The sequence below is a fragment of the Malus sylvestris genome, chromosome 10 (assembly GCF_916048215.2).
Source record: "Malus sylvestris chromosome 10, drMalSylv7.2, whole genome shotgun sequence".
Lineage (NCBI taxonomy): Eukaryota > Viridiplantae > Streptophyta > Magnoliopsida > Rosales > Rosaceae > Malus > Malus sylvestris.
Genome location: NC_062269.1, coordinates 38,929,867 through 38,955,192, shown reverse-complemented (window position 1 = coordinate 38,955,192; position 25,326 = coordinate 38,929,867). Strand labels below are relative to the sequence as shown.

At 35.6% G+C, this 25,326-nt stretch overlaps 2 protein-coding genes across 3 annotated transcripts; both read right to left on the bottom strand.

Moving 5' to 3' along the window:
- Positions 1-11,843: 11,843 nt before the first annotated feature.
- LOC126588040 (MLO-like protein 12) lies at positions 11,844-17,025 on the bottom strand. The gene is made up of 13 exons (XM_050253174.1): positions 16,610-17,025; positions 16,259-16,316; positions 16,006-16,160; positions 15,753-15,869; positions 15,325-15,385; positions 14,520-14,608; positions 14,353-14,427; positions 13,999-14,087; positions 13,497-13,549; positions 13,363-13,403; positions 13,082-13,255; positions 12,605-12,640; positions 11,844-12,501 (listed from the first exon to the last, which is right to left on the bottom strand). Exons 1-13 carry the CDS (start codon positions 16,733-16,735, stop codon positions 12,067-12,069), a joined length of 1,509 nt encoding a protein of 502 aa, XP_050109131.1. The 5' UTR covers positions 16,736-17,025; the 3' UTR covers positions 11,844-12,066.
- A 1,990-nt stretch (positions 17,026-19,015) lies between these two features.
- Positions 19,016-24,272, bottom strand: LOC126588039 (auxin response factor 3-like). 2 transcript variants are annotated; one of them, XM_050253172.1, is made up of 12 exons: positions 23,397-24,270; positions 23,219-23,275; positions 22,716-22,895; positions 22,502-22,586; positions 22,248-22,338; positions 22,012-22,176; positions 21,769-21,888; positions 21,622-21,697; positions 20,750-20,909; positions 19,799-20,664; positions 19,584-19,680; positions 19,016-19,323 (listed from the first exon to the last, which is right to left on the bottom strand). In XM_050253172.1, the coding sequence occupies exons 1-11, from the start codon at positions 23,679-23,681 to the stop codon at positions 19,627-19,629; spliced, it is 2,139 nt and encodes a 712-aa protein (XP_050109129.1). In that variant the 5' UTR covers positions 23,682-24,270; the 3' UTR covers positions 19,016-19,323; positions 19,584-19,626. The 2 variants fall into 2 exon arrangements, with proteins under 2 accessions (XP_050109129.1, XP_050109130.1); XM_050253173.1 differs by having other exon boundaries at positions 19,016-19,680; positions 23,397-24,272.
- Between the last annotated feature and the right edge of the window lie 1,054 nt (positions 24,273-25,326).

The window sequence follows — 25,326 nt, the reverse complement described above, 5'->3', positions numbered from 1 at the left end:
AAAATGGTTTGAAAACTTTGAGTTTTAATAATAAGGACAAAATAAAGGGTAAAGTGAATAGTACTAGGATTGATTTTTTAGTGTAAAAATGTGGTTTTTCGTTAAAGTGAACAGTACCGGGTGCTTTTCGTTAAAGTTACCTTACTTATATGACGAAGTTAAAATAAAATTACAATAATTGAGGTAGTGTATGCCAGTGGCATGAGTTGTTGTCGTATTGTTACGTGTACGACAACTGACATACCCCGACCTAGATCGAGGTATGCTGGCTGTCACGTGAGGGTGACGTAGCCATGTGCGTATTGCGGAAAAGAAATTGATATAAAGAAATGTGAATAACCAGGAACCAAGCTAACTAATTTACACTAAAGAAATATAAGTGCAAGCATGGTGTTTAGGTGTAATTACACATAATCAAAGCATAAGTAGCCTAAGTGCAGTCCAGCAGGACAAATGCTAATCATACAGTACCAGAGATAGTCCTATAATAGTGATAATCTGTCAAAACCGTCGACGATTCCTCGTAAGCCACCAACAAGCACTCCTAACTAGAACCTGGAGGGGCACAAAACAAAAAGTGTGAGTGGGCAAAAACAAAGCTTTTCAAAACCGTTCATTATCAAAAGTAATAACTCATCGCCCTAAAACCTGTATAATTCCCAGAAAATAGCAGGCATGTCTACATCTCAAAACCATATTCGAAATAAGAAAAATTCCACAATTATACCATGTCAAATCTCAGCAAGAAATAAGTAATGCCAGGTGAAATAAACCAATATAAAATGTTATGTTAGCTGGAGTCACCTAACATGACCTGTACGGCTGAGCTCATAGCTCATAAATCAGATCCTGCACACGAATCGGAACCACCTAATGTGGTATGTACGACAGGCTATGTGTAAATAAATACGCTCAAATGCTACGATCATGTGAAGGCTGTGCGAAGTATCGCAAGTCACTTATGAGTCGGAACCACCTAATGTGGTCTATACGACAGACTGGCACCTACCTTTGATTCAAGGTGAGCGTGTGGTGTGGAAGGTGAACGATCACATAAAGGCTAGGCCCTAACCTCGGACGGAGCACTAACACCGAGGTGCAGGATAATAAGCTCTAACTACATCTCAACACAATTATACTCAATACCATCAATATACTCACTTGAAGCTTACCTGAGTGTCTGCAGCGTCAAGCAACAATATATATAACCATACTAATATATAATCAAACATTAAGAGCATTTGACATGACATTTCAAAATATAAAACCATTTAATTAAGTTTTCTGGGAAAAATACCGAGTGTATATATATATACTGAAAACCAAAAGGTCACTCACTGATATGTGGAAGAGTCGTAACCCCCGAGTCTCACTTGACTGCGCTATTCCTCTGGATACGTCTCACCTATATGCGAAACAACTATTTAAACGTTATTTTAGGCACATAACCAAAATTAGGTAATAACTTCTCATACGTTGCTTAATTATGGTATTTGAATATACCATCGTGACCTACTCAACCCCACGAACATCCCTATATTTTTAGAAAAAATTTCCGATGTCCCATGCGCCCTCACGTGCCGACCAAGGCGCGACCACACGTGCAGGCACGTGCCTAGCACGTTGGACGAAATCCCTAATGGCGTTAGGGAATATTCCGTTAAATAATGAAATATACATTTATTTTTACCTAACGCCGTTAGCATATTCCGTCAAAATTGATGGAATATTCTTCTCCTTCTTCCTTGGCTCATTGAAGTCCGGCGCCGGCCACCGCTGCTATTGCCGAATTCTGGAAAAACTTCAAACCTTAATAACTCATCCATTTCTAAACCAAAATTCATAAAATTTTCACCAAGTTGAAGCTTAGGACTTGAATAACACATCCTTACCACTTTTTGGACCTAAAACCAACGGAATGTCGCCGGAAAAATCTCGATAGTCCGGGCACCCCTGCAACTTGATGAACTCGAGTGTTCCGACGTCCAAAACCTTCCAAAACTCCTTTCTAAGCTTCGAGAAGAAGTTTTAGGACCTCCTAGAACCTTAAAACTCCATGAAACACTCGCGATCACCACGGAGCAAAATGCACCCCTTGCTAGAGCTTGGGTATCTCGAGTTTCCGAGGTTCCCACATCGAACTAAGGGTATGGTTCGACTCCTAAGCTTGCAAGGAGTCCAAAAATCACATCCACATACTTGATCCGCGACTGTTTGAGGGTGGTTGGTGAATGGTCGTACGATTGTACGGACAAAGAGAAAGATTTCAAGGGAGAAAGAGGGAGGTCAACGGGATATGTGTATGTGTATGGGGTCTAGATTTGGGCAACAAAACAAAACAACCAAAAACTAAAACAAGCTTAAGTTCTAATTGGGTCCAAAACTTAGGGAAGAAATTAATTGGTCCAAATACTAAGCTCAATCCACACAACACCACACAACGTTCAAGGGCAATATAGTAATTTCCACGCTCTCGAGGATAAATTATTCCATATTTCGGGACGGGTTGTCACAACAACGACACCCTCAACCCTTCTCAAGTTATTTTGATCCATTGGTTATTATATTGAGAGTACTTTTTTTATTTTTTTTATTTTGATCCTTATTTAACAAATAATTTTTGTACAGAAAAACCAAAATGATTAACAATTGATAAATTCAATAACTACTTTTATCAATTTCAAATCTTAAGAAATAGGATCTTGTTGTGTACTAGGTAATGCATATGCCATATGTAGTCAATGTAGTGTATGTAAAGCACGACACATGCCTAACATAATTGACTAGTACTTCGAGAAATACACGCCTATTTCCCTTTTGCTTCCTTAAATGGTGTTTATTTTACATGATTTTCGTGCACATATATGATATAAGATGACACTTCATCATTTAGTTCAGAGTTATTAGTACTACGAAAATTATCATCTTGCACTTTTTTTTTTTTTTTGACAAAATCTGAACATTTGAACTTCAATTATTTATTTTGGCAAGAAATAATAACTCATTTAAGTTACTGTTAGTTTTTATAACTTTATCCTAATCTACTCTACACAATATTAAAGAGAGTTTTAACGAAAAACTCACGGTACTGTTTACTTTAACGAAAAACCATATTTTTACACTAAAAAGTCAAACTTGTTACTATTCACTTTATCATTTATTTTGTCCTTATCATTAAAACTCAAAGTTTTCAAGCCTTTTTCATTAGTTTTCCTAAATTGGGTGAAGAGTTTTTGAAAAAGAAAAAGAAAAAAGTAAAGTTGGTGAAAGGTATGATCAATTTTCACCATTTTTTTTTATAAATCTACTATTATAATGTGATGAGAGTTCAACTATAACAATAATTAACATTATGTTTAGATGAAGAAATTTAAGATTACCAAAGAATTTTAGAATAACGGAAATTGAATTGATGAGATTTTATTTTCTAGAATTTGTGGATTTTCTTGTTTGGTTAGCCTAAAAGAACAATGAAATTAAATACGAAATTTGTTATTTTTAAACTCTCAATCATAGAAATTGGGAAATGACATATATGTACATGAAATTTAAACTTGGGAATTTGAGGTCCCAAATTTCAAGTTTTTTTTTTCACGCGAAAATTCTAAATTTCTATGTGTATGAATCAAAACAAAATGATTCGTACATGTCAATTTACAAATTCTAACTTTTATCCAAATTTCAAGTTTATTTCCCTCATCCAAATATAGTGTTAGGTTTCATCTAAAATTACTTTTAAAATGTCACAGCCCGTCCCGAAATATATTTATCGACGGCGTGAAACTACCTAAATACCCTTGGACGTTAACTTGTGTGGTGTATGATTTGTATTTGAGTTGGATTTAATTATGAGTTCCTTAGTTCTTGGAACCACTTAGGAACTAAGAAAGACTAAATTTTGATTGGTTGGGGGATTTGGTCTACACACTACACCTCACTTTCTCTCTCTCACTCCCGTGCCCTCTCTTTCAGAATCACACACACTCTCTCTCTCTCCCTTCTACGTACGGACGTCAACCAAAACCTTTGCAAATGAAACGGATCGAAGTGGAAAATGACACCATTGTGTTCGTGAAGCTCAGACGAACACATCCATACCATTTACAGGTAAGAACTAATTTGAAATCACGTGAAAACCCTAACCCCGAATGAGGTACTGTTCATGCAAAAATTTATGGATTGTTTTTATGGAATTTGAAGCTTATAGGAAGCTTTGTGAGGTCCATAGGAGGCTAGGGATAATTCGTTTGAGGATTTTGGACGTCGGAAAGTGGAGATCGACAAGTTTTAAATTTGGTCGGAAATTCGAGGTAATTTCAGACGTGTTCTCATGAATTTCAGGGACCCAAATTGTTATATCATGATTCTACTTGTCTTTAGCTTTATTTTGGTTTAAATTTCATAAGATTTGGTGAAGAAATGAGCGAGATTGAGCTATTAGAAGTTTCCTGGTTTTCTGGTGACTGGAGACTCGCCAGTCCAAAAGTTGAAGACGATAGAATATTCTGTCAAATCTGACGGAATATTCTGACGTCGTCAGTTAGTTTTAACAGTTACCGTTAGGTTTAACGGCATATTCCTGACGCCGTTTGTAGAATCCGTCAGGATTTCTTGCACGTGGCGGCGCGTATTGCCGTGCCTTGGCCGGCGCACGGCGGCGCGTGCGGGGTCATAAAATTATTTTAAAAATTCCTGGGTGATCGTGACGTTGTGTATGTCACTGTGGTATATTCATATACCCAATTTGAGCTATGTATGAGAAGTTATTACATAGTTTGGTATATGTGCATTAAAGTGACGTTTATATAGTTGCTTCTCCTATAGGCGAGACCTATCCGGAGGACGAGCATAGCCAGGCTAGGTATAGGGGTTACGACCCGGCTTCATATATGTGAGTGGGCAGTTATTTTCAGTGTGTATATATATACTTGACGTTTTTCCCATAAAACGTATTTAAAGGAAATGTGATTAAAATGCTATGCTATGCCAATGCCTGTATTTTATTTTAGTATATGCATTATCATAATTATGCATATTGTTGCATGGTGCTGTGGAGGCCCAGGTAAGCTTAGGTGAGTTATGTTTTGGTTATGTAAATTCTCAATGATGTGATATGTGATTGAATAATGTTGAGCTCATAAAATTGCAATTAGGGTGATTGTGATTTAGACAGAGATATGAAGTACATGCCTGTTTATTATGTCACCTCCCGCACCATATGCTCACATTGGATCCAATTTAGGTGCACAATCTTGTTGTATAGACCTTATTTATGGTTCTGACTCGTAGGTGACTAGCGATTTATCGCCCGGCTATTATGTGAGATGAGTATTGAGCATAATTATATTACACCCATTATCGTCGTACATACCCTTGCTTTTGGTTCCGACTATTGTGCAGTATGTTGCCGTATAGGTCATTGTGGGGATTTCGGCTAGAGTGACTTTTGAGCTATGGAATCCAGCCGTATAGACTACCTTGGGGGTTCCGGCTAACATGTGATATTTCTATGAAATTATTCTTATCTAAATTGCTTATTATGTTATATATATAGGCATGGCATACATTCAAATATGAACCTTGATTTTGACTATGATTTGAGATATGTATATACATATTTATGTATTCTATTTTCTGGGAAAGTATCTATATACTTGTTTTACGGCGATGGGTTAGTATATTAAAAGGAAAATAAGGTTTTCATGTAAATGTGTTTTACTGACCCACTCAACTTTGTTTTTTGCCCATCCAGGTTTTAGGTAGTAGAGTTTGGTGGCCACGACGAATCCAACGGTGTTATGACAGAATCCGAAAAAGTATGATTCACCTTCGGGTGTTGTATATTAGTAATTGTCCTACTTGACTACAACTAGACCTTCTTATTGCTCTGAAAGTGTTTTTATACACTTAAACTCTCACTAGCATCCTTTCTTATTTGGGATTGTTAGCCGCTTGGTTTAAATTATTAGTATTACTCTTACTCTGTATCGCTTCCACTTTGCGCCCATGACTACGTCACTCTCACGTGACGGCCAGCACGTCTCGACTCCGGTCGGGGTGTGTCATAAAATTACTAAAATCGTTTTTAAATAAAATATTTTTAAGTTATAAAAACACTTGAAATACTTTATATAAGAAGTGTTTGTTATATGCTTCTTATAGCAAATAATTCAAGTATCTTTTCAAGATTTACTTTCATTTTACTGAAAATTAGTTTAAAAAATATCTTCATAAAAAATATTTTTTAAAATTAAAAAATTAAAAAAAAAACTTTTAAAAGATCTTTAAAACACCATAAAATTTCGAAAACCGAAACGCATGACTAAATACTTAACACTTTATCTATTAACATATTTGATCCCATGTCATTTTCACCAAATTAGACACAATATCTTATTTTATCTTAAAAACATTTCTACATGCAACGCAATCGAAAAATAAAAGTGAAAGACATTATTATTGTTAGTGGAAGAAGCATCTCCTAATCTCAACTATCAGCTCATCCCATATTATCCCAACATTCATATCACGACAAAACCCGCTCCCGGACGGTGCGTCGGCCTACACGTAGCAATACGACAACATCCCATGTCGTCACACGCCACCACACACGTCACTCACTTACCAAAGCAGTCGCCGTCAGAGCGCGCCACGCGGCGTTGATAAAATGATGCTGATCTGATCCCAGAAACCTTGATTCTCGAACATGTCGTTTTTAGTGCATTTTTTTTTTATTTTGACCAAAACACGGGTACGGGTAGTGCATTCCGTATTTTTATATAAGTTGTGGGATATTTTATTTTTGGGAATTTTATTGAAAAGCCTATGATACTGTTTACTTTAATAAAAAATCATATTTTTACACTAAAAAGTCAATCATGGTACTATTTACTTTACCTTTTATTTTGTCTTTATCGTTAAAACTTAAAGTTTTCAAACATTTTTTATTAGTTTTCCTTTTATTTTTTAAGTTATTAATTTTTTAATACACATATCTCACTATTTGTATAATAACATGTGATGTACACCCTACATACCGGTAAGCCTGAAAAATCTTTCGTGTTTAGCACGTTTGCAAGCCCTAGCTTCTTGCCTTTGTCTCTCCTGCCGACGACTGGGTGACTTGGACGTCGCTTTCGTTTCATTATTTTTTCTATTTTTTTAATTATCCCCACGTCACGAGGAAGCAGTCAAACACATAAGGGTTTGTGTTTGAATTAATCTTGAGTCATTAAGCAAGCACACATGTCATGCGATCATCGATGATTCGATCTGATCGCCTGGGGGTCAACGCTCTGATCTTCTTCTTTTTTTTTTCAATAAAAATTATGTTATTGTTGAGGTAAATATCCATGATGCGACATGAAGATCTTGTGTATATTTCATCGAAAATATTATAACTATATGAAATTTTTGTACTTGAGAACTTTAACAGAAAGTTTTCGATACTGTTCATTTTAACAAAAAAATATATTTTTACATTAAAAATTCAATCATGATACTATTTATATGGGGCCGGTGCGCGGCGAACGGAACGGTTCATCGAGCCGTTTCTCGCCTCAACTCGTTAAAATTCAAAGTTTTCAAGCATTTTTCATTAATTTTTTTTTTTATAATTTCTATCTGAATTTCGCTACATGAATTAGTCAAGTGTTATGATTTTAAATACATAATATTTAGGAGTAATTAGGTTTTCATCCTTATTTTTACTACTTTATTGATTAAAACCTTATTACTTTTCAATTTTTGATCAAGGTCCTTTGTATTAATAATATCATTAATTATTTCAATAATAAAATATTTTTTATTTCTAAATATATTCATTTAATATTAAAAATGTTACAATTAGTATATTTATATTTATGGCTAAATTTTTATCATATATTTTTATTTTTAGTTTGTACCCATTTTTAATTTGCAACCCTTTTTTAATTTGTACCAATTTTCCTTTCAATTTTAATTTGTACCCATATATTAATTTCTTTTTGTGCCCATATTTTTTAAAGTTTTATTTGTATTGTACCCATATTTTTTTATTTATTTGTACCCATTTTTATTTTTGCTAAATGTACCCATTTTGAAGAATGTACCCATGTTTTGATACAATAATTTTTTGGTTATTTTTTATGAATGTACCCATGTTTACACACACACACACACACAATAGTATATTTATATTTTAATATTTTTAATCCCACAAATTATGTTTTTTATTTAAAATCTCATTACTATAAACAACTATAAATTTTAATTTTTAATTTAAAAAATATAGTAACGTACATAGAAATAAATTATCAATTAATTTTAGGGACTTGAATCAAAAATTGAAAACCAACAAAGTTTTAGTCAAAGATTATTCATAACTAGGGACCGCATCCAAAGTCTCCCTAATATTTATATTAAGAAGCTTCATGATCACATGATTAAGCTGTACTGGGACAGACGTGAAACCTTCGTTGTGACAATCAAGCATTTTTCTTTAAACATGTGTTTAATTATGGTAACCATTATTGTAACTAAATGTTAATTCGTAAGAATATGCGTGAATACGATGGGTAGTTTGTTTTCTTGTTGGAAGAAACGAAAGTTAGGTTTACCCGATGACAAGAAGAAAAGACCTAATTGGATTATTGCGTGGAAATGAGCAAGTAGATAGGAATTATAAAAATAAATAATTTGGAGTGCTTCCTTTGAAAAATCAAGAAAAGTTGGTTTGTCTAGACATGGAACTCAAAATAAAACTAAAATCCACAAGTTGGGGGTTTTATTGTTTAATCCAAAACCCAAATCTTTTCTCGTGGGAGAAACATATAGGGATTAATTCGAATACATATTCGATATGTCAAATTGCAAATATTATTACAAAATAGTCATCCTACACTCTTTCACTAAAATATCATGTTAGCTGTTAAAAGACTATTTTATAATGTTTATAACAGTTTTTCTAATATAATGTTTTTTATACGAGCATACATAATAGTTTTCATTACCTCAAACCTAACTAAAAACAAGGTTCCAAATGTATTACATTAAGAATTTAGATCAACCATGTTTCGTTGCTAAAGAAGAGCAACAAGTGCTTCCGAAATCCAATCACAAATAAATAAGTTTTCAAACTTAATTTTCAATTTTTATTATGCAGACGCATGTTTATTTGTGATTGGTTTTTAGAAACACTTGTTCTTCTTTCAGCAATTTTCAATTTTAATCGTTTAGACAAGTGCTTATTTGGAATTGGATTTTCAGAAACACTTGTTCTTTCTTTTAGCAGCGAACAACTGTTCATTTAAGACATATGGCTAGGAGAGAAAACCAGCTACAGCCCACGGGAAAGTTTGACGATTAAAATCTAAACTAAAGTAGCCGATATTCGATGCCATGCATATACTACACGACTTGTGGCACTTAGACCACCAAGTTTACGTAGACCAACCCCACTTAATAGAAAATGACTTATGCAAGAGATGGGATCACCAAGTATGTCACTGAAAACTGGCCTCATACATGAGAACATTTGCTGCGTCACTGGATGGAGAATGACGTTTATAAAGTGAACATATCGTCATTGTGAATCCTGTGTCAATAATAATAAATTTTAGGAAACTTTAACGAAAAGCATCCGGTACTGTTCACTTTAACGAAAAATCACATTTTTACACTAAAAAGTCAATCATGGTACTATTCACTTTACCATTTATTTTGTCCTTATCATTAAAACTTAAAGTTTTCAAGCCCTTTTCATTAGTTTTCCTTAAATTTTATTTAGATAAGGTATATCATTTGCCCGGATTCCACAATAAGTACATATACCTGTGACTTATTAGTTGTTTTCCATTAGAGACATATTAGTGTGATTTTTCACGCAATGAATGTTATGGATCGGAGTATTGTGCCTAATTGCATGAGTTGTGGATAATAATTAAAGAGTGGTGTTATCCATACCCACATTTTCATCTTCCACACAGTGCTAATTTATAAAGTTTGTGGAAGGTAAAAATGAGCGTGTAGGTAGCACCATCCTAATTAAAAAGATATTAATTTATCTTTAGTGTTTTATAATTTAAAGCTATAGTGATTTTTTCTTTGATTGTAAGTGAGAAGTTTCAGGTTTTAACTCTTATAGATGACGAGTTCAATATCTAATGATAACCGACTCATTGTGTGACTTAGGTCAATCTTTATCTCCCTCCAATACATTCTATAAAAAGGTACTAAGGTTAGAGTAGAGAAATGATTTCCACAAACATTTGTTCTTTCTCATGCATAGCTCTATATATTTCTGATGTTCAGATTGAATAAATAAAATAAGAACTAATAGACAAAAATAAACCTATATAATTGTGCTAAAAGATAAAAAAATGTGCATAAATTATTTTTCTAGTTAGAACAAATTGAGATGTTTTTTTGGGTAGTTCTATTCAGATACTTATTTTTCTTTTTACACATTTTTTTTTCAATTTTTGATCATTGGATCAAATAAATAAAAGAAGATCAATGACTAATGATTAACAAAAATGTGTAAGAAGTAGATGTGTGAATAACACTATTTTACTTTTTTTTTTTTTTTTGGGGTCAAAGGATCAACTTCACTTAAGTTTTGTGGAAGAACCACTTTGTTAATTTATGCCGTGGCCCATTGGTTTCGTAATTTCTGTGGTCCATCTACAATCTTTTTCCGTTATTTTGGTCGAGTGGTCCATCTACAATCTACGTGCTTAATGTATAATGCTCCTTACTTCAAATCTTTTTAGCAAATCGGTCCAACGGGCACCACGTTACGGTACTCTTTTAAACATCATCAAAGCAAAACTAATAACCTAAATGCAGCTACATAACTACTTCCACGTTTCCTACCAGTTTATGTTAGGGAAAAAGTTTTTGGTTTGATGGTAACATCGTTACGCTTCGTTATTAATTTGTGATCAGATATAAAACAAGTTGCAATTTGCAAATCTTTTGATTGGTCCTCTGTTGAAAATATAGTTAGAGCATCCCAAACTAGGACCCTGAATGAAATCTCTACAACCGTATAGTTCTTAAATATAGGTACAAAATGCTTTTAAGTCATCAAAATATCTCAATATACATAGACTCGCAGAATACCTCAAAGAAATCTTCAAATGTGAGGACTGTAAATAGGGACTCAAAGAATGGGCTCACTATTATTGATTTTGAGTAAGAAAACAAACCTCACCCACGTGTGAATGCTGCACAACAACTTTTCTTTTTGGTCTTTTCCTTGTTTTTTGAACCCACACACGTGAATGTCGGTAGTCATTCATGTAGCTTTCTTTTGTTTTTTTAACCATTGCGTAACCAAAAGTAGAGATAGCGTTTTAATTTTTAGTAACTGTCACAATACTCCAACGAAATGAACAATATTTTTTAATATTTTAGTCCTTACATTTAAGGATTATACTACAAAGACTTTCAGACAATATTGAATATTCCATTACGGACCTGGATTTTTTCTTAAAATCCCTAAACGAATCCTCAAAATTGATGATGAGAGTCCTTAAATAGGAACTTCTATTGAAAATGCTCTTACTCGTTGGAACTAAGCTACAAGGCATATATATCATACTAAGATGCGCACACCTAGACTATCTCCGTCCCAATGACTTAGAATTAGTGAGTTTGTATGACCCATCTAAATGTTTAAGGGATCGTTGTTATGCCGCGTTCACTCTTGGACCATCCATTTAGAACACTTCAACAAGGCATACACTAAGATCAAGAGGGAAGAAAGCCTATGAGTGCTTTTATGCTTCTTTGGCTGGTAACTTTTAAGCAATCATTGGAGAAATATACAAGTGACTTGAATATTCTTTTGGTCGAAAAAATAAGTAAATTGACTTCATTAATTGGCAGCAAAATTGAATCACATTTCCTAAGCTCTAATTTGATTTATGAACATAAGCACAAGATTATGGGGGAAATTTTAACTGTACAAACAACCCCATCATGGCCAAAACTCAAACAAACAAACTGGTCTTCTCCAATGGCCAAATAGATATTGATCATCTTTGAGATTTTCTACTACTGCTCAAGTCAGATCCATCGATCTTAAGAACCATTATTTTGCTGTACCTCAGCTGCCTGTTTTTCATGTGCTTTTTGGGCCTCCAGTATTTCAAGTGCTACATATTCTGCATCGTCGGACGGACGACCAAATTCTACGGTGGAGAATGAAGCCTCATGAGCACTGAAAGAAGGTGAAGTGTTTACTGATAGTGAAGTTTCAAGCGAAGCATCCAACGACAATCGTGCCGGGTTCCGAAGAGCTAGGTTTTTCCTGGCCCTGGCTCTCCATTTTTTCAGCCCTATCATCACATTTGCAGTAAACACGCCCTTTCTCATTGATGTACCCATCTGCGTGACCAAAGCATAGAGAGGCAGAGTGACATAGCCGCATAGGATTTGTACCATTACACCCATGGCCAGCCTTATGACAATATCCTCAGTTTCATGGTGGAAGCATGATGTGAGCCCAAATTTGTACTGTTTTATTTTGTAGAAATTAACAATTAGTCATGCAATTCGTAAAGGGAATTATCCCATTTGCAAAATTGAAACAACATATTAGGTTAAAATATTTACTTACCCAGGTCCATGTGAAGAATGCCAACTGAAAGGAATTCTGCAACACCCAGAAAAAATGACAAGTAGTTAGAAGATGATTATAGAGCATCAGAAATATTTTTGTGCTTGACTTTCTTTAATGAAGAACAAACATACATTGGCATTGTCATGTTTTTTCGATTAAAAAATGTTGCTAAGTTTTTTTGGGGACAGTGATTTCGACGCACTATCAATGTCATCAAAACAAACTTTTGTTCTATAGCCGGACTGGGCAACGGAAAGTGCTTAGTCCGGACTAGGTTTGTTGTGGATTTTGCGCGACAATTGCCTTAGTTTGTCATATGAAGGACGCTTGGGCGACGAAAAGTGCTCCGTTGCCTAACGTTTAGTCGCGCAAGTAGTGTTTTCTACTAGCGACTATATAGAATATAGATGATCTTGTTTGCTTATTTCCATTACACTGAACTTAAAGTTAACATATTACTAATTAAAGAATCACCTGAAACAGAATGAAGTGCAAAAGATGGAGAAGCAACTGGGGCCAGTTAAACCAGAAAAAGTGGTCACTGGGCTTCACAAGCAAAGCTCCTCTAACAACATGAGATTTATCATGGCTGTCTAGGCACATTTTAGTTATGATCTCCTGAAGCTTTGTTCCCACCAGCAAGAGCATCTGCAGAAAAAGAACAAAAGCATATCAAATTCAGAGATCTTATATCTCTAATCACAATTAGTGTGTTAATAAGGCATAAACGGTTTTAAGCATGTTGATGTTCTTACCACTAACGGAATAAAGGGAACCCACAGATAATTGTAAAAACCTGCAGATGACAGCAAATGGTTGAGTTAGCCAAATCAAACTCGATAATTAACCAGATATATTTCATCAATTAAATGGATTCGGGTCATGTTACCATCTGCAGTGAAGAATATGACAACGGATACTGCGAACAGCCAAATCCACCAGCTGCAAAAAATAAAGAATAAAAATGGATCAATTATGATTATCCCAATTCTCGGTTGGAGGGGAATATGTGCCTTGTAATGTGTTCTATGCTCTTTAGTCACGCGATGACTGATGCATGTTTGAAACTGTTTTTAAAATAATTAAAAGTGCTTTCAGATCATAAAAAACGCTTCTGACAATGTTTGACATAAAAAAGTTAGAAGTGCTTACAGAATACAAAAAACACTTTAAGTGATTTCTAGAATAAGCATATGCGACTTTAAGTGCTTCTTTTAATAAAATGTCTATGTGCTTTTAACAAAAGCGCGTTTAAGCATCGATATTTTTTACAGAAGCACCTTCAAATGATAAAGAGATAAACATAAGGAGATATACAACTGGAAATTGTTATGTGAAAGAGTTAACGTCAAGTGGTTATGTTCATGAAGAGCCATCTTAATTATGTTTACCTTGATCCCATAACCACACCAAAGTCCTTCTCCAAATTTCTTCTTATATATTTCTGGAAGTCAAAACGGCTTCCTTCTGCAAAATGTGCCTAGAAGTAAAGAAGCAAAAGAAAACCATTAAATTTGACCATGCATGTTTTGATTGATTCAAAGAGAAATGCTAAGGAGACTCTCTCAAACCGTTAAATGCGAGACGCTTCATGGACTCTTTGTCACCTCATGTTTTTAGCACAATATTTTATAATATTGACATGGAAATTAACATTAAATTGTAAGGTGTCACAGAATCCATAGATAAACCCACATTCTCCTTAGATTTTCTCTTATTAAATTGGATTGGAATTTTTCTAATACCGTTATGAATCCATGTCTGAGAGTGAAGTAATCCACTCTTGATACAGAATTAAAGAATTGTCTCAGAAAGCTGACCTGCAGATGGCAAAAGACACATCAAGCTTCCTATTGGTTTTAACTTTTAACAGAAAATGGTGGTGGCTAATTAGTTTTGATTGAGTTTTTACCGGCCAACGGAGGAATCCGTGATCACTCCAACATCTCAAATGCCGCTTCCCAAATGATGTTTGATGTGCGAGCTGAAACCTTCGTGGATCTACATTATTATTTGGACTAACACATAATTAGTGACGATAAATGGTTAAAAACTCAGTCCTCACAAAATACCAATTGCGACGCGTCTCAGCAGCCGCCAATTAAAATATGATTTAGGCACGCTGTTGGCCGTTGTTGACTACCATTGACATCATTTCAATTAAAAAAAAAATCATTTTAAAACAATTAAACCCATAAGAATTCCATTTTATAATAAAAAAATACTTAAGACATAAGAAACCCATAAGAAAATGGTGGTGGCTAATGGTATATAATATCAAAATGGCTTAGACATAAGAAACCCATAAAAAATACTTCATCAAAATGGTTTAACCCATTATGAGGCTAAACTCACCATCTCCACCTAGTGTAGATAATATCATTTATTCAAAAAAAAAAAAAAAACCCATAAAAATTCCATTTTATAATAAAAAATGCTTAAAAGACATTATTTTGATGAAGGCATTGTTTAACGCTTATTGCACACGGCATTGACATTTGATTGGTGACTGGTGATAGTTTTTTTTTAAAATTTTTTATCTGTAGAGTGTTTCTCGTTGATGTTAAAAATTGTTGGAGGAACAACTCAAATTGATCATTTTTCTATATTTTCTTTTCTATTATATCAAATATTTCCTTTAAAATTATTTGATCATCTCAAATCATATGGTGGGAGTTTTTTTTCTTTTTTTTTTCAACAAAAAAAAAATATCATACCGTGAGTAAATTGATACTCCAATGTTCTGGTTTCTGCCTCCCAAAGCTCCCACCTTTTCATCTGGAACAACAAAAGTATTTAACAAAAGCCACCATAGTCAAACTCGGGTTCAACGTCGCCCTTGTTGAAAACACAAAAAGAAAGAAAAGGAAAACGAAAGTGCTTCCAAAGTCCCCAAGATTTCAAAAGCAGACAAAGAAACTCCTATGCATCTATCAAATCATATACTAGTACTTTGACTTATGGAACAAGAAAAGTACCGGAAATTTCTGAAATGGTAAAACTGGAAGAATTTGATGACCATATAATTGTTTCACATCTCTCTCACTTAAGTACATTTTTTTCACATCTCTCTCAATCTCCGTCTTTTACCTTTCACTCCCCATGCGTTAATTAAACATGTACGTTAGTGAATGAAATTACGTACCTTGGCCATACCAAGAGCGAAGGTGAGGACACAAGACGAAACGTGGAACGCAGCAAGCACAAAAATTAAGTATTGGAGTTCATTCGCGCCCTCCCTGGACATCAAAGAAACTTTTCCCTGTTCAGTATTGTTCATCAACCATTAGTCCCATCATTAATTCTGAAATACAGATATAGTAATTAACCATTAAAACTTGCATTAATCAGTTCTAATTAAGATTGGTTTAATTAATTGTAAATAAGTAGATATATACCTGGTTAGAGCATTTGGTTTCCTCTTCAGCATCACTGTGGGTGGAGCTCTTGCAAGGAAGAAAAGAATCACCCAAGCTTTTAGAGATGCAGATATTTGCAATTGGCTTTTGACCAACGGTTAGTAGCAACGATATGAACCCTAGCAGCATCAATTCTGCATAATATACAGAGAGAGACAGTTTCAAAAACCAAACTATCCAAATTAACTATGATTTCTATTTTCTCATGAATATGAATGTTAGGGATTCTAACCTGATTTGATCTTATCAAGAGCCTGAATGAGAGCCTTCCTTTTCAACCTATGAAAATACTGCAAAAATGTTCGATACCAATCATCATTTCCCCATGTTAAAAGTCCAGCTGATTAATCGATATCAGCCTTGCATGCAACAAAGTTAAAAGTTGATACAAGTGACCCGGGAGGGGAAATTCAAACGAAAAAATCTTGCTCGACAGAAGTAAATGTTCTTAACCACATGAGCTACAGAAACTGCTTTCTTAATCAATGCAAGTTAAAATGCAGATATATGAAGTTTATAACTTCGTATTCAACCCCTAGATGTGTATATATACACACACAGATATGGATATAACTGTACGAACCTTGTGTGAAAGATGCAGCAAATACTCTATAATTGTGGAGACCACTATCAACACAAAGACAACGGTGGCTACAGCCCATGTTGGCGTAGCTTCAAGTGTGCTTGCAGCTCCGTTGTCTCCAGCCATCGCTCTCTCTGTCTCTCTCTCAATCGCTCTCTGTCTCTCTGAAAACCTAATATACGCTTATTAAGCTAGCTAAATGTAAAGGAAGGAAAACATATAAACCTCCTGGCTCCTGGGACCCAGTGGAGTTCAGAGAAGATGCTAAGTTGGTCGTAAAGTAGGGGCTTTTTCTGCATGAGGTTCGCCATGTCTGACTCTTCCTCGGTCGTTTACTGTACTCATGACGTGTTCACATATATAAAGACAAACTCAAGGGAATGGGAAATGTGTACAGTCCAACCCATCACAGCACACCTCTCGTTCTCTTCCAGATGTGTTTATATATATATGCCGCTAGCGGTTGTATAAAAAGACAATGCATGCTCCATCACATGTGGAAAATACTAAAAATTGCATGGAAGGATTGCACTTTACGAGACATGAAGAATATTTGTAAATCCAGAAGGGTATTTTCCTGGTTTTTCTTACGTGGGAATGTCAATTAGGAGATTAAGAACTTAAAGTCCGAGTTGTTGTTGAATGAACAGCCGTCGGAGTTTCTTAGCTTTTACACCTGCTTTTTGATGTTTAATACTTTAAGCACGTTTTTGTGATTTTCATGGTATATTATTAGACACGGCTTCTTGTTTTTTGGACCACAAAAAACGATTTTCAAGGACACATGAATCCTTGAATCTCTATACATCACTGTAGCAAATTATTGAAAGTAATTTGCATATGACCAATGCCATACTAATTAGTACCTATTTATAATCAAAATTGAAGGTTGAAAAATAACTCTTTTCGAATAAAGAATTTATAGCTCAAGTAAATAATGTACATTTGTTTGTACACGGTTGCACTTAAGGTTATGACTTCTTGAGAATGTTGACCGCTAGCTGATTGGATCGTTTATCAAATTCTTTAAATAAATAAGAGAATCAAAGGGGAGGATCTTAAACTGTGTCCAGGAAACCTTTTTTTTGTGGTGAACGTGTTCCAAGAAAATTGCTGAAGCAAAGGCTGCTCAAAATATAATATTCCATTAATTCTATAATTTAAGACTTTCAATTCATATGACAGGACATGTTCCAAACAATCGCACACCGTGCAAAATTTTGCGAATTGTGCGGCAAGGAATAATAAAACTGAATTGAAAAGTTTGAGAAATTCTAATTGGATTTCTTCAAAATGAAATTTTTTGTGTACTCTCTGTCAACTTCCAGTTTAACGTTAATTTCGTTTTAATATTATAAAATATTATGTAAAAAACAAAAGATGACAAAGCTCATGGAAAATCCCACTTTTAAGTGTGTCTCCGTAACATTTCTCTTGAAAAGTTTGCCAATCCCTTATAAGATTTGGTCAAAATTTGATGAGGGCAATCACTCATTCTTCAAACTAACATTCTTAACAAGTTATCCCTTTCGTCACCACTTTGTCGAACTTCCAGATCAATACGAAGCTTAATTGGAATAAAATGAATCAATGATTCGAAATACTTCTTCATACACTATTTTGGAAAAATTACTCAATCGATAGATTTGTAAAATATAGTATTTCCAATCCTGGTAGGAAAAGGAGGAAATAGTGGACCACCAATAATACTAATACATATCAATAGCAAAGATCATGAAATAAGATCCTTTTAAACTAGAGATGGCGAGCAAAACTTTCATGAACCCGTTTCGATAAACAGAGTTTTGCGCTTATTATATGATCACAAATGAGAGAATCTATCATTAAAGGTTGCAAGAAAGAATAATGAATAGATAGTCTTGGGATTATTATAAAATCATAATCATCTTAGGGGGAATTAAAATTCAAAATCCGTACTTAAAAATGGGGCAGATCCATGGCACAATTTATTTCACATGCTTTTGTGAGCTTACTTTGTAATGTATTGCAATGATGATTTATAAATGATATTCTAAAAGATAGTTTAAATCATTAAAATATATTAAGGATTAAGCCCTACAAAAACTGTGTAGAAAAAATAGAGTGTCACGGATCCATCCCCTTCAACAATTATCCACAAAGCAAAATGAAATTACTTCTTTAAAGAGCAAAAATTATTGTCCATCTGACATGTAAAGAGAGATAATAAAAAAGGTAGGCTGAGTAAGCCCAAACAACTGATTAAACATTCTAAGACCAACAATAATTCAAAATTTTAGAGTTGTACATTCTCTAACAAGAACTACATCACAAAATTTGTTAATTGTTTTAAATATAATCATAATTATAAACGATAAATTAATTTAAGAAAATTGCAGGTCGCTTTTGGACAGAACAAACATCACGTAGGGGCAATAATTTAATTAAATATTACAATCGGGTAGATAGAATTTGCCTTAGTTCAGATAGGCCCTCTTTCAACAGGACTATCATATGAGGGTGAAGCAATATTAGTTTAGATTCTACAAACTTTTGTTCTCAAAGCTGAATTAACAAATACAAATCAAAGCCACTTGAAGCGCTTAGTTACAATTTTTGCCTCAAAAATTAAGTTACACAAACGACACAACACACATAAACCTGAAGAAAACCCGAGTTTGAAGTGTTTTCTTCATCAGTACAAAGCATAACTATTGACATTACGGTAACATTGCCTGCAAAAAACGAAGTTCAAACAAATAAACAAGCGAACTACAAGCATCTTCTTCATGTTAATCGGGTTACTTGTACGACTTTTGAAGATATAGTGCAACGACATATTTGGCCACAATGAGTTCCATAGGTAAGGTGTACAAGCGCACTTCAAGCCATACGGTATGGAAGTTTTGACAAGAGACGGGCAACGAAGAATGCATGTAGATTCCGATGCTAGGTGGCAAACAGATCAAAAATAGAAAGACGGTTGAGCACTTACTAGTTACTGCCGTGGACCATTTGCAACAAGCGCAGAATGATCACTATCCTTGTAAACAGCTTTCCATCCTTTCTCCGCGCCAGTCAAAAGCCCAATCCTACACATACCACCACAACTCGCAAATCAGATCATTCATATGCGTCTTATACAAGATTAAATATCCCCCAATTCTAACATTTGAAAATTGTATTTCATGCAGCAAAGAGGTTGCTTACTTTAGTACAGGTAATTCCAACTGCTGAAGTCATCAAAGGAGGCTTTGAATGAAACCGCACTCCAGCAGTAGGGGCTTGATCCGGGACACATTTGTCCTCGGACAATGAGAAACCAAAGAGTCTACAGCTACCTTTGGTTGGTGAAACTGAATCCTGACTGCCACTAAATGTTGATCGACTTATAACTGGATCATTTGAAATACCATGCTGATTGTAAGAATGCGTGCCTCCATGATCTTCCCTGCTGAAGTTACGTTCACCAAATGAGGATGATGTTTTCCTTCCACCGTCATATTCAGAGACATATGGGGTTGGATGTATAACTCTATGTTCCTCTTGGTTATGACCATTGTATACCGAATTGAATTCCGTAACTGGGTTGATTGCTTGCTGGAACATTAACACAGACGATGGTGATGAAACTTGCACAGATGTGGCAGATGGGTGCACATGTGTATTATTGCTCTGCATCATGGTGGACCATCCATTTCTAAAGCCAGGCACCTGAAAACCATCATAGACTCCAGGTCCACCATATTCATGAGCTTTGTTAGAAGCGGGAGCTCTTCCATATGGTGAGCTTGGAAATATTTCTTGACCTTGCAAGACCTTATGGAATCGGAGTGATTCACCAAAGCCTATGCCTTTTGAGGCAATCTCAGAATCCACAAGTGACTGTCTGAGACCGTTACTTCCAGCAGCAATCCCAGAACCACCGGAACCCTGGAAGACTCTCCTTGCTTCAGATGGATGCGGATTCTGAACACCTAGACCGCTGAAAGGAGTATCAAACCCTGAAATTTCTTGACCTTGCAAGACCTTCTGGAACCTTAAAGATTCCCCAAAGTCTGATGCTCCATTCCCATCTGAAAAGGAAACACTCAAATAAATCAATTAAGTTGCAGAGATCAGTGTTATGATGAATTGTCATGCTATGATTACGGGACATACTAGGAACTGGAAATTCTGATTTTGTTGCAGACAAACCAATCCTGGACCGCTTCAAACCAGTTCCCATTAGGCTATGGGAACTAGAAACAGAACCAGATGGCTCAATTTCCCATGGGGAAACCCTGCCATGCTTACTTGTGTCTATATCATCCCACCTGACCTGTAAGAGCACAGAAATGTTCAAAACCTATATATCTAGAGCCAATGAAAGAACGAATTAAACTAAAAGTCATGCTATAGAATAGAGGAAACATCGCTTATGATGTTTAGGTAAACGACTTTCACGGCAGTGAAAAATAACTCTCACTATCAAGACATTCTTGCTCATAGACCCTGAGTGTCTACTCCTAAGGACTATGGGCAGGGTGGCTTCATAAACAATTAAGATAAACTTTGTGGCTACTACAAGAGAAAACTTATTCTTCCAGTGTAAATTTAGCCAGAAACTCCACTAAATCGTGACATTTCACATGATATATGAAAATAAGTGTACGCAATTCATCCTAGTTAGAATATGGTGAAGCTAGCCACTTTGTTTTGTTACCTTTTGCACTCTCACGCTTCAACTATTGTTCAAAAAAAGCTTATCACAGTTTTGTTCATGAAATGGTCTTTGGAATCTCAAAGTAGAAAAACAAATACGAAAAGGAAAGTGTCCCATAAAAAAGATAAATACAGAATTTATGGTCCCCTAAGGATAACTTTTGGTTTAGTGCCTGAAGTGGATACTGCATAGGCTAGATATAACATTAGCATTCACCATCCGGCCCTTCTCAAGCAGATAAAAGCATACGCACAAACAAAAAAGTGAAAGAAAAAAAAAAGGAAAAAAAAAGGATATATACAGAAAAGCTTCTGCAGAAAATACGTACAACTAGGCATTTCCATTTTGAACCAGACCATCTTATAGGATCCAATGCACCAATCCCTGTTATCAACCCAGTGTATCTGCCAACACGAAAAATTTAATCAAAATTCTGAGCATAACTACAACTATTTCAAAAGTAAGAATGCCAAACCTTCGCTCTGCTGCATCTTCAGTTTCAAAACGCATTTTGAACCTCATTCCAGCAGAAAAGCAATGATCAAGGCTCCTCAAAAACTTACGGGAAGGTATTATGAATTCAGAAGAGCTGGCCCTACAAGATCATGGAAGATTATAAGGAAAAAGATGCAGAAGGAAAGAAAGGTCAAAAGTCTCAAAAGCACGGCAACTTTCAAGATTACGTTAGAAATATGTTAAATGACGAACGCCATATTACCTTGGATTGTAGTACACATTAAAAGCATTCTTTGTGGATACAGCATTCACCACATCGGTGACAGTGCTATAGTTCAATTGCTGGCTACAAAGAGTTGGACAAGTAGCAGAACTTTTAACCTGGGCTGCCCTTCTAATTCCTAGCCTCAGTTCTCCATCGTCACCCCTATTATAAATACTGGATGAGAATTATAAATAAAGGCATCCAAAATTTCTTGAGTCAAAGGGTTTATATACCTAAGAAACAGCACTGCATCTCCAGAGACGAGCTTCTTCTTGTTCACAAAAGCACTCCACCCAGTGGTAAGCAAATGCCTCCGTGGCTGCCCTACTCAAACCAATTGGAAAAAGGAATAAGAAACAGAACAACATTGAATCTAAAGCATCCAATTTACAAAATTCATTATACTCTAATAAGATTGCTACCGTTTCGTGGAAAGATAAACCCCCAACTAATGAAGCACAGAAACGGATCATATTTTTTGCATTACCCCTATAGATATGGCGGAACCTCCACTCCAGGCCATGCAGATCCTTTGCTACAAGCTCTTGTGAAGGCCTTTGTTGAGTGTAATCCTACAAGCACAATCGATTCAACTCAAAAACAAAATACTAACATGTACTTGATTAGACTAATGATTCAATCTCATAAAAATTATGCTGAAGCTGAACTAAACGTTGGGGGAAAATATGAACTAGGAATACCAAGGGAGGAAAGCAATCCTCGGCAGCACGACGAGGCACAGAGAACCCTCCATGAGTGCTAGTATCGGAAGCAGTAAGGGTTTTGCAGAACATGTGGGGTGTGGTTGACTTCCCCATTGCCTCAACATCCTCCTCGCCATCTGCATCGGTTTCCCCTTCCAGCAATCTGTGCTCAATTTCCTACACAGATTAAAGCATTAGTGAATTCACCTCCCTGTTTGATAGACAAAAACATCACACAATCACCGGGAAAAGTAAAAAATATTAAAACATCGACCCCCAAATCAAATTGTACAAATTATGAGTAATTAATTCATAAATTCATAAAATGACTATTAGAAAGGAGTCCGACATGCTAAACATATCATCTTTAAAAATGTCAAAGCGGGAAAGAAAGAAAGTGAAATTCTATAGCTTGGGTTTTTAATTGTTTCGGTTCTACGGAATGTGAGCATTTTCTCAGGAACCAAACAGAAAATAAAAACCTGTACAAATAAACCCACCTCACTTTCAGGAACAAGGGAAACCTGAGCGAAGACATCGTCAGTGCCAGACTCAGCCTGCGAACAAAAAAAACCTAAAGAAATTGAGAACCCAGATAGCAAAAACCCCAAAAGCTATCAAATTTCATCAAAAATCCAAAACCCCAAAACATTGTCGAGAGAGAGAGAGAAGAATGACATGAAGCTTGACATCAACAACCCGACAGAAGAGGTGGGGCGGGAGATCATAAGCCGAGGTCGGAAAATCCGATACTTGCTCCAGGTGGCCCTGCGGCAGATACACCACCACAGTCCCTTTCTTCGGCAGCGAAATCAACGGGCCCGCGCAGGCGTGCCAGAGCTCCAAGCACACCGACGCCGATGAACCCAAAGCGTCGGAGACAGAGGAGGCCGAAGACGACGAGACAGACGACGGCGTTTCCTCGTCCTCCGTCGCACTGTTCAGATCGATTAGACCAGCCATGTGTAAATAAACAGAAACTGCACGTACCCAAAAAGCGGAAGAGGAGGAAGAAGAAGGAGAAAAGCACTTGGGTTTTTGCTTCTGCTTATGCTTGTGCTTGTTTATAACATGGAGGTGAGAAAAGAGAGCATAGGAGGTTTCATTTCTGCATTTTTGAGAGATGGGTTTGATGGCATTTTGCTAAAAGAAAGCTCAGAAAAGCACTTCTCTCTTTTCTGCTTAATTTTTAATTTTTATTTAATTTTCTTTTGGATGGGCTTTTGGGTATCAAATCAAAGTTCAAAGCTTTTATAATTTGGAGTAGAGAAAAACAAAACAGAAATGAATACGCAAAAAAAATCAGATAAGATAATTAATACGGGATTTTGTTGGTGCTGAATTGAATCCCTTTTTCGGTTTTTAAATTAAAAAAAAAAGATTAAATTTCTTTCTCTGTCTGCAGGCTGAGCTGCAGCACTGCTGCTGCTGCAACGCTGCAACTGCTGGGTGTGATTGTGGCAGAAGGACAGAGAAAGAGAGAGAGAAAGAGAGTGATGAGAGAGTGTGTGAGGGTTTTTTAGTTTAATCAGTTTGAAATTTAATAAAATATCATGGACTGAAAAGTGGAGGTGTTGTACGGCATCCCCTGTATTTCCGGGCGGATGTCTATTCTGTCCCCTTCTACTCCATCAAATCTCACTCGTATCCCCCCCCCCCTCCCCCTCTGCCTTAATGAATCTTCATTCTCTCCTTCCTTCCATATTTAATTTATTTTAAGAGAAATACTAACCCGATTCTTTTAAAATGAAACTATTTAGGAACATTCTGATATTTTACAGTTTAACGTTAATTATTATTTCAACATGTTAATATTGTGCCAAAAATATAAAATGCTAGAGACTTTATGAAGAATCTCACTTTTGAGAAATTTCCTATACGCTTCTCTTATTTTAATTAAGATTTTGACAAAACCAAAAATAAACACTTCCTTTTCGCCACTCCTCTTTCATGAAAGCAAACCCCCTATTTGGGTTGTCTTCTCTCTTTTTTTCATAGGGCTTTTGAAGTCATTGGGTTGCTAATTTATCATTCTAGTTTTATAATTTAGAAGATGGTGAATGATAAATGGTAGTGTGTTTGGTTTATTACACAAGCAATTCTTCGGTTTAGACTCTTAAGCCTGTGGTTGTACAGCCAAAGACTCTTCAAGACTTAGATCAAGATGTGACAGTGGTTAGGGTCAAAATACAAGGGGTGGGATTCGATGGCTGCACTCAAGAATTTCTTGTATTACACATTGTCACATGCTTCAATTTTATTACATGTCAGTTTATGATTGACTTTGAATCCTGACAACCGTGGCAATCAAGGCAATTTTCTTGTCATTTGGGGATGTTTTGGGTTTTATCTTCTCCTCCCTATGTTTCTTGAGGTCATTTTCTCTTGCACAACAAAAGCATTTGTTAAACTGTCCAAAAGCAAGTAAAATGTGGGTAATATGAAATACCCAACTTTCAAAAACTAAAGTGAACTCATAGGAACTTTTCTTTTTTAGGGCAATCCTTCCTCATCTCCCAACAATCTAAATTGGGTTGGTATTTTAGCAACCTGCACTTGTAGGCTTTATACATTCAACTTTGGCAAGCTTTACCTTTGCCACTCACTC

Coding starts and splice junctions, on each gene's coding strand:
- LOC126588040 (XM_050253174.1), bottom strand. CDS start 16,735: ATGGCTGGAGACAACGGAGCTGCAAGCACACTTGAAGCTACGCCAACA. Junction 14,609..15,324: donor GGAGTATCAATTTACTCACG/GTATGATATTTT, acceptor ATAATAATGTAG/ATCCACGAAGGTTTCAGCTC. Junction 12,502..12,604: donor CATTCTTCACATGGACCTGG/GTAAGTAAATAT, acceptor AAAATAAAACAG/TACAAATTTGGGCTCACATC.
- LOC126588039 (XM_050253173.1), bottom strand. CDS start 23,681: ATGGCTGGTCTAATCGATCTGAACAGTGCGACGGAGGACGAGGAAACG. Junction 23,276..23,396: donor TTGTTGATGTCAAGCTTCAT/GTCATTCTTCTC, acceptor TTTTGTTCGCAG/GCTGAGTCTGGCACTGACGA. Junction 22,587..22,715: donor AGGATTGCTTTCCTCCCTTG/GTATTCCTAGTT, acceptor TTGTGCTTGTAG/GATTACACTCAACAAAGGCC.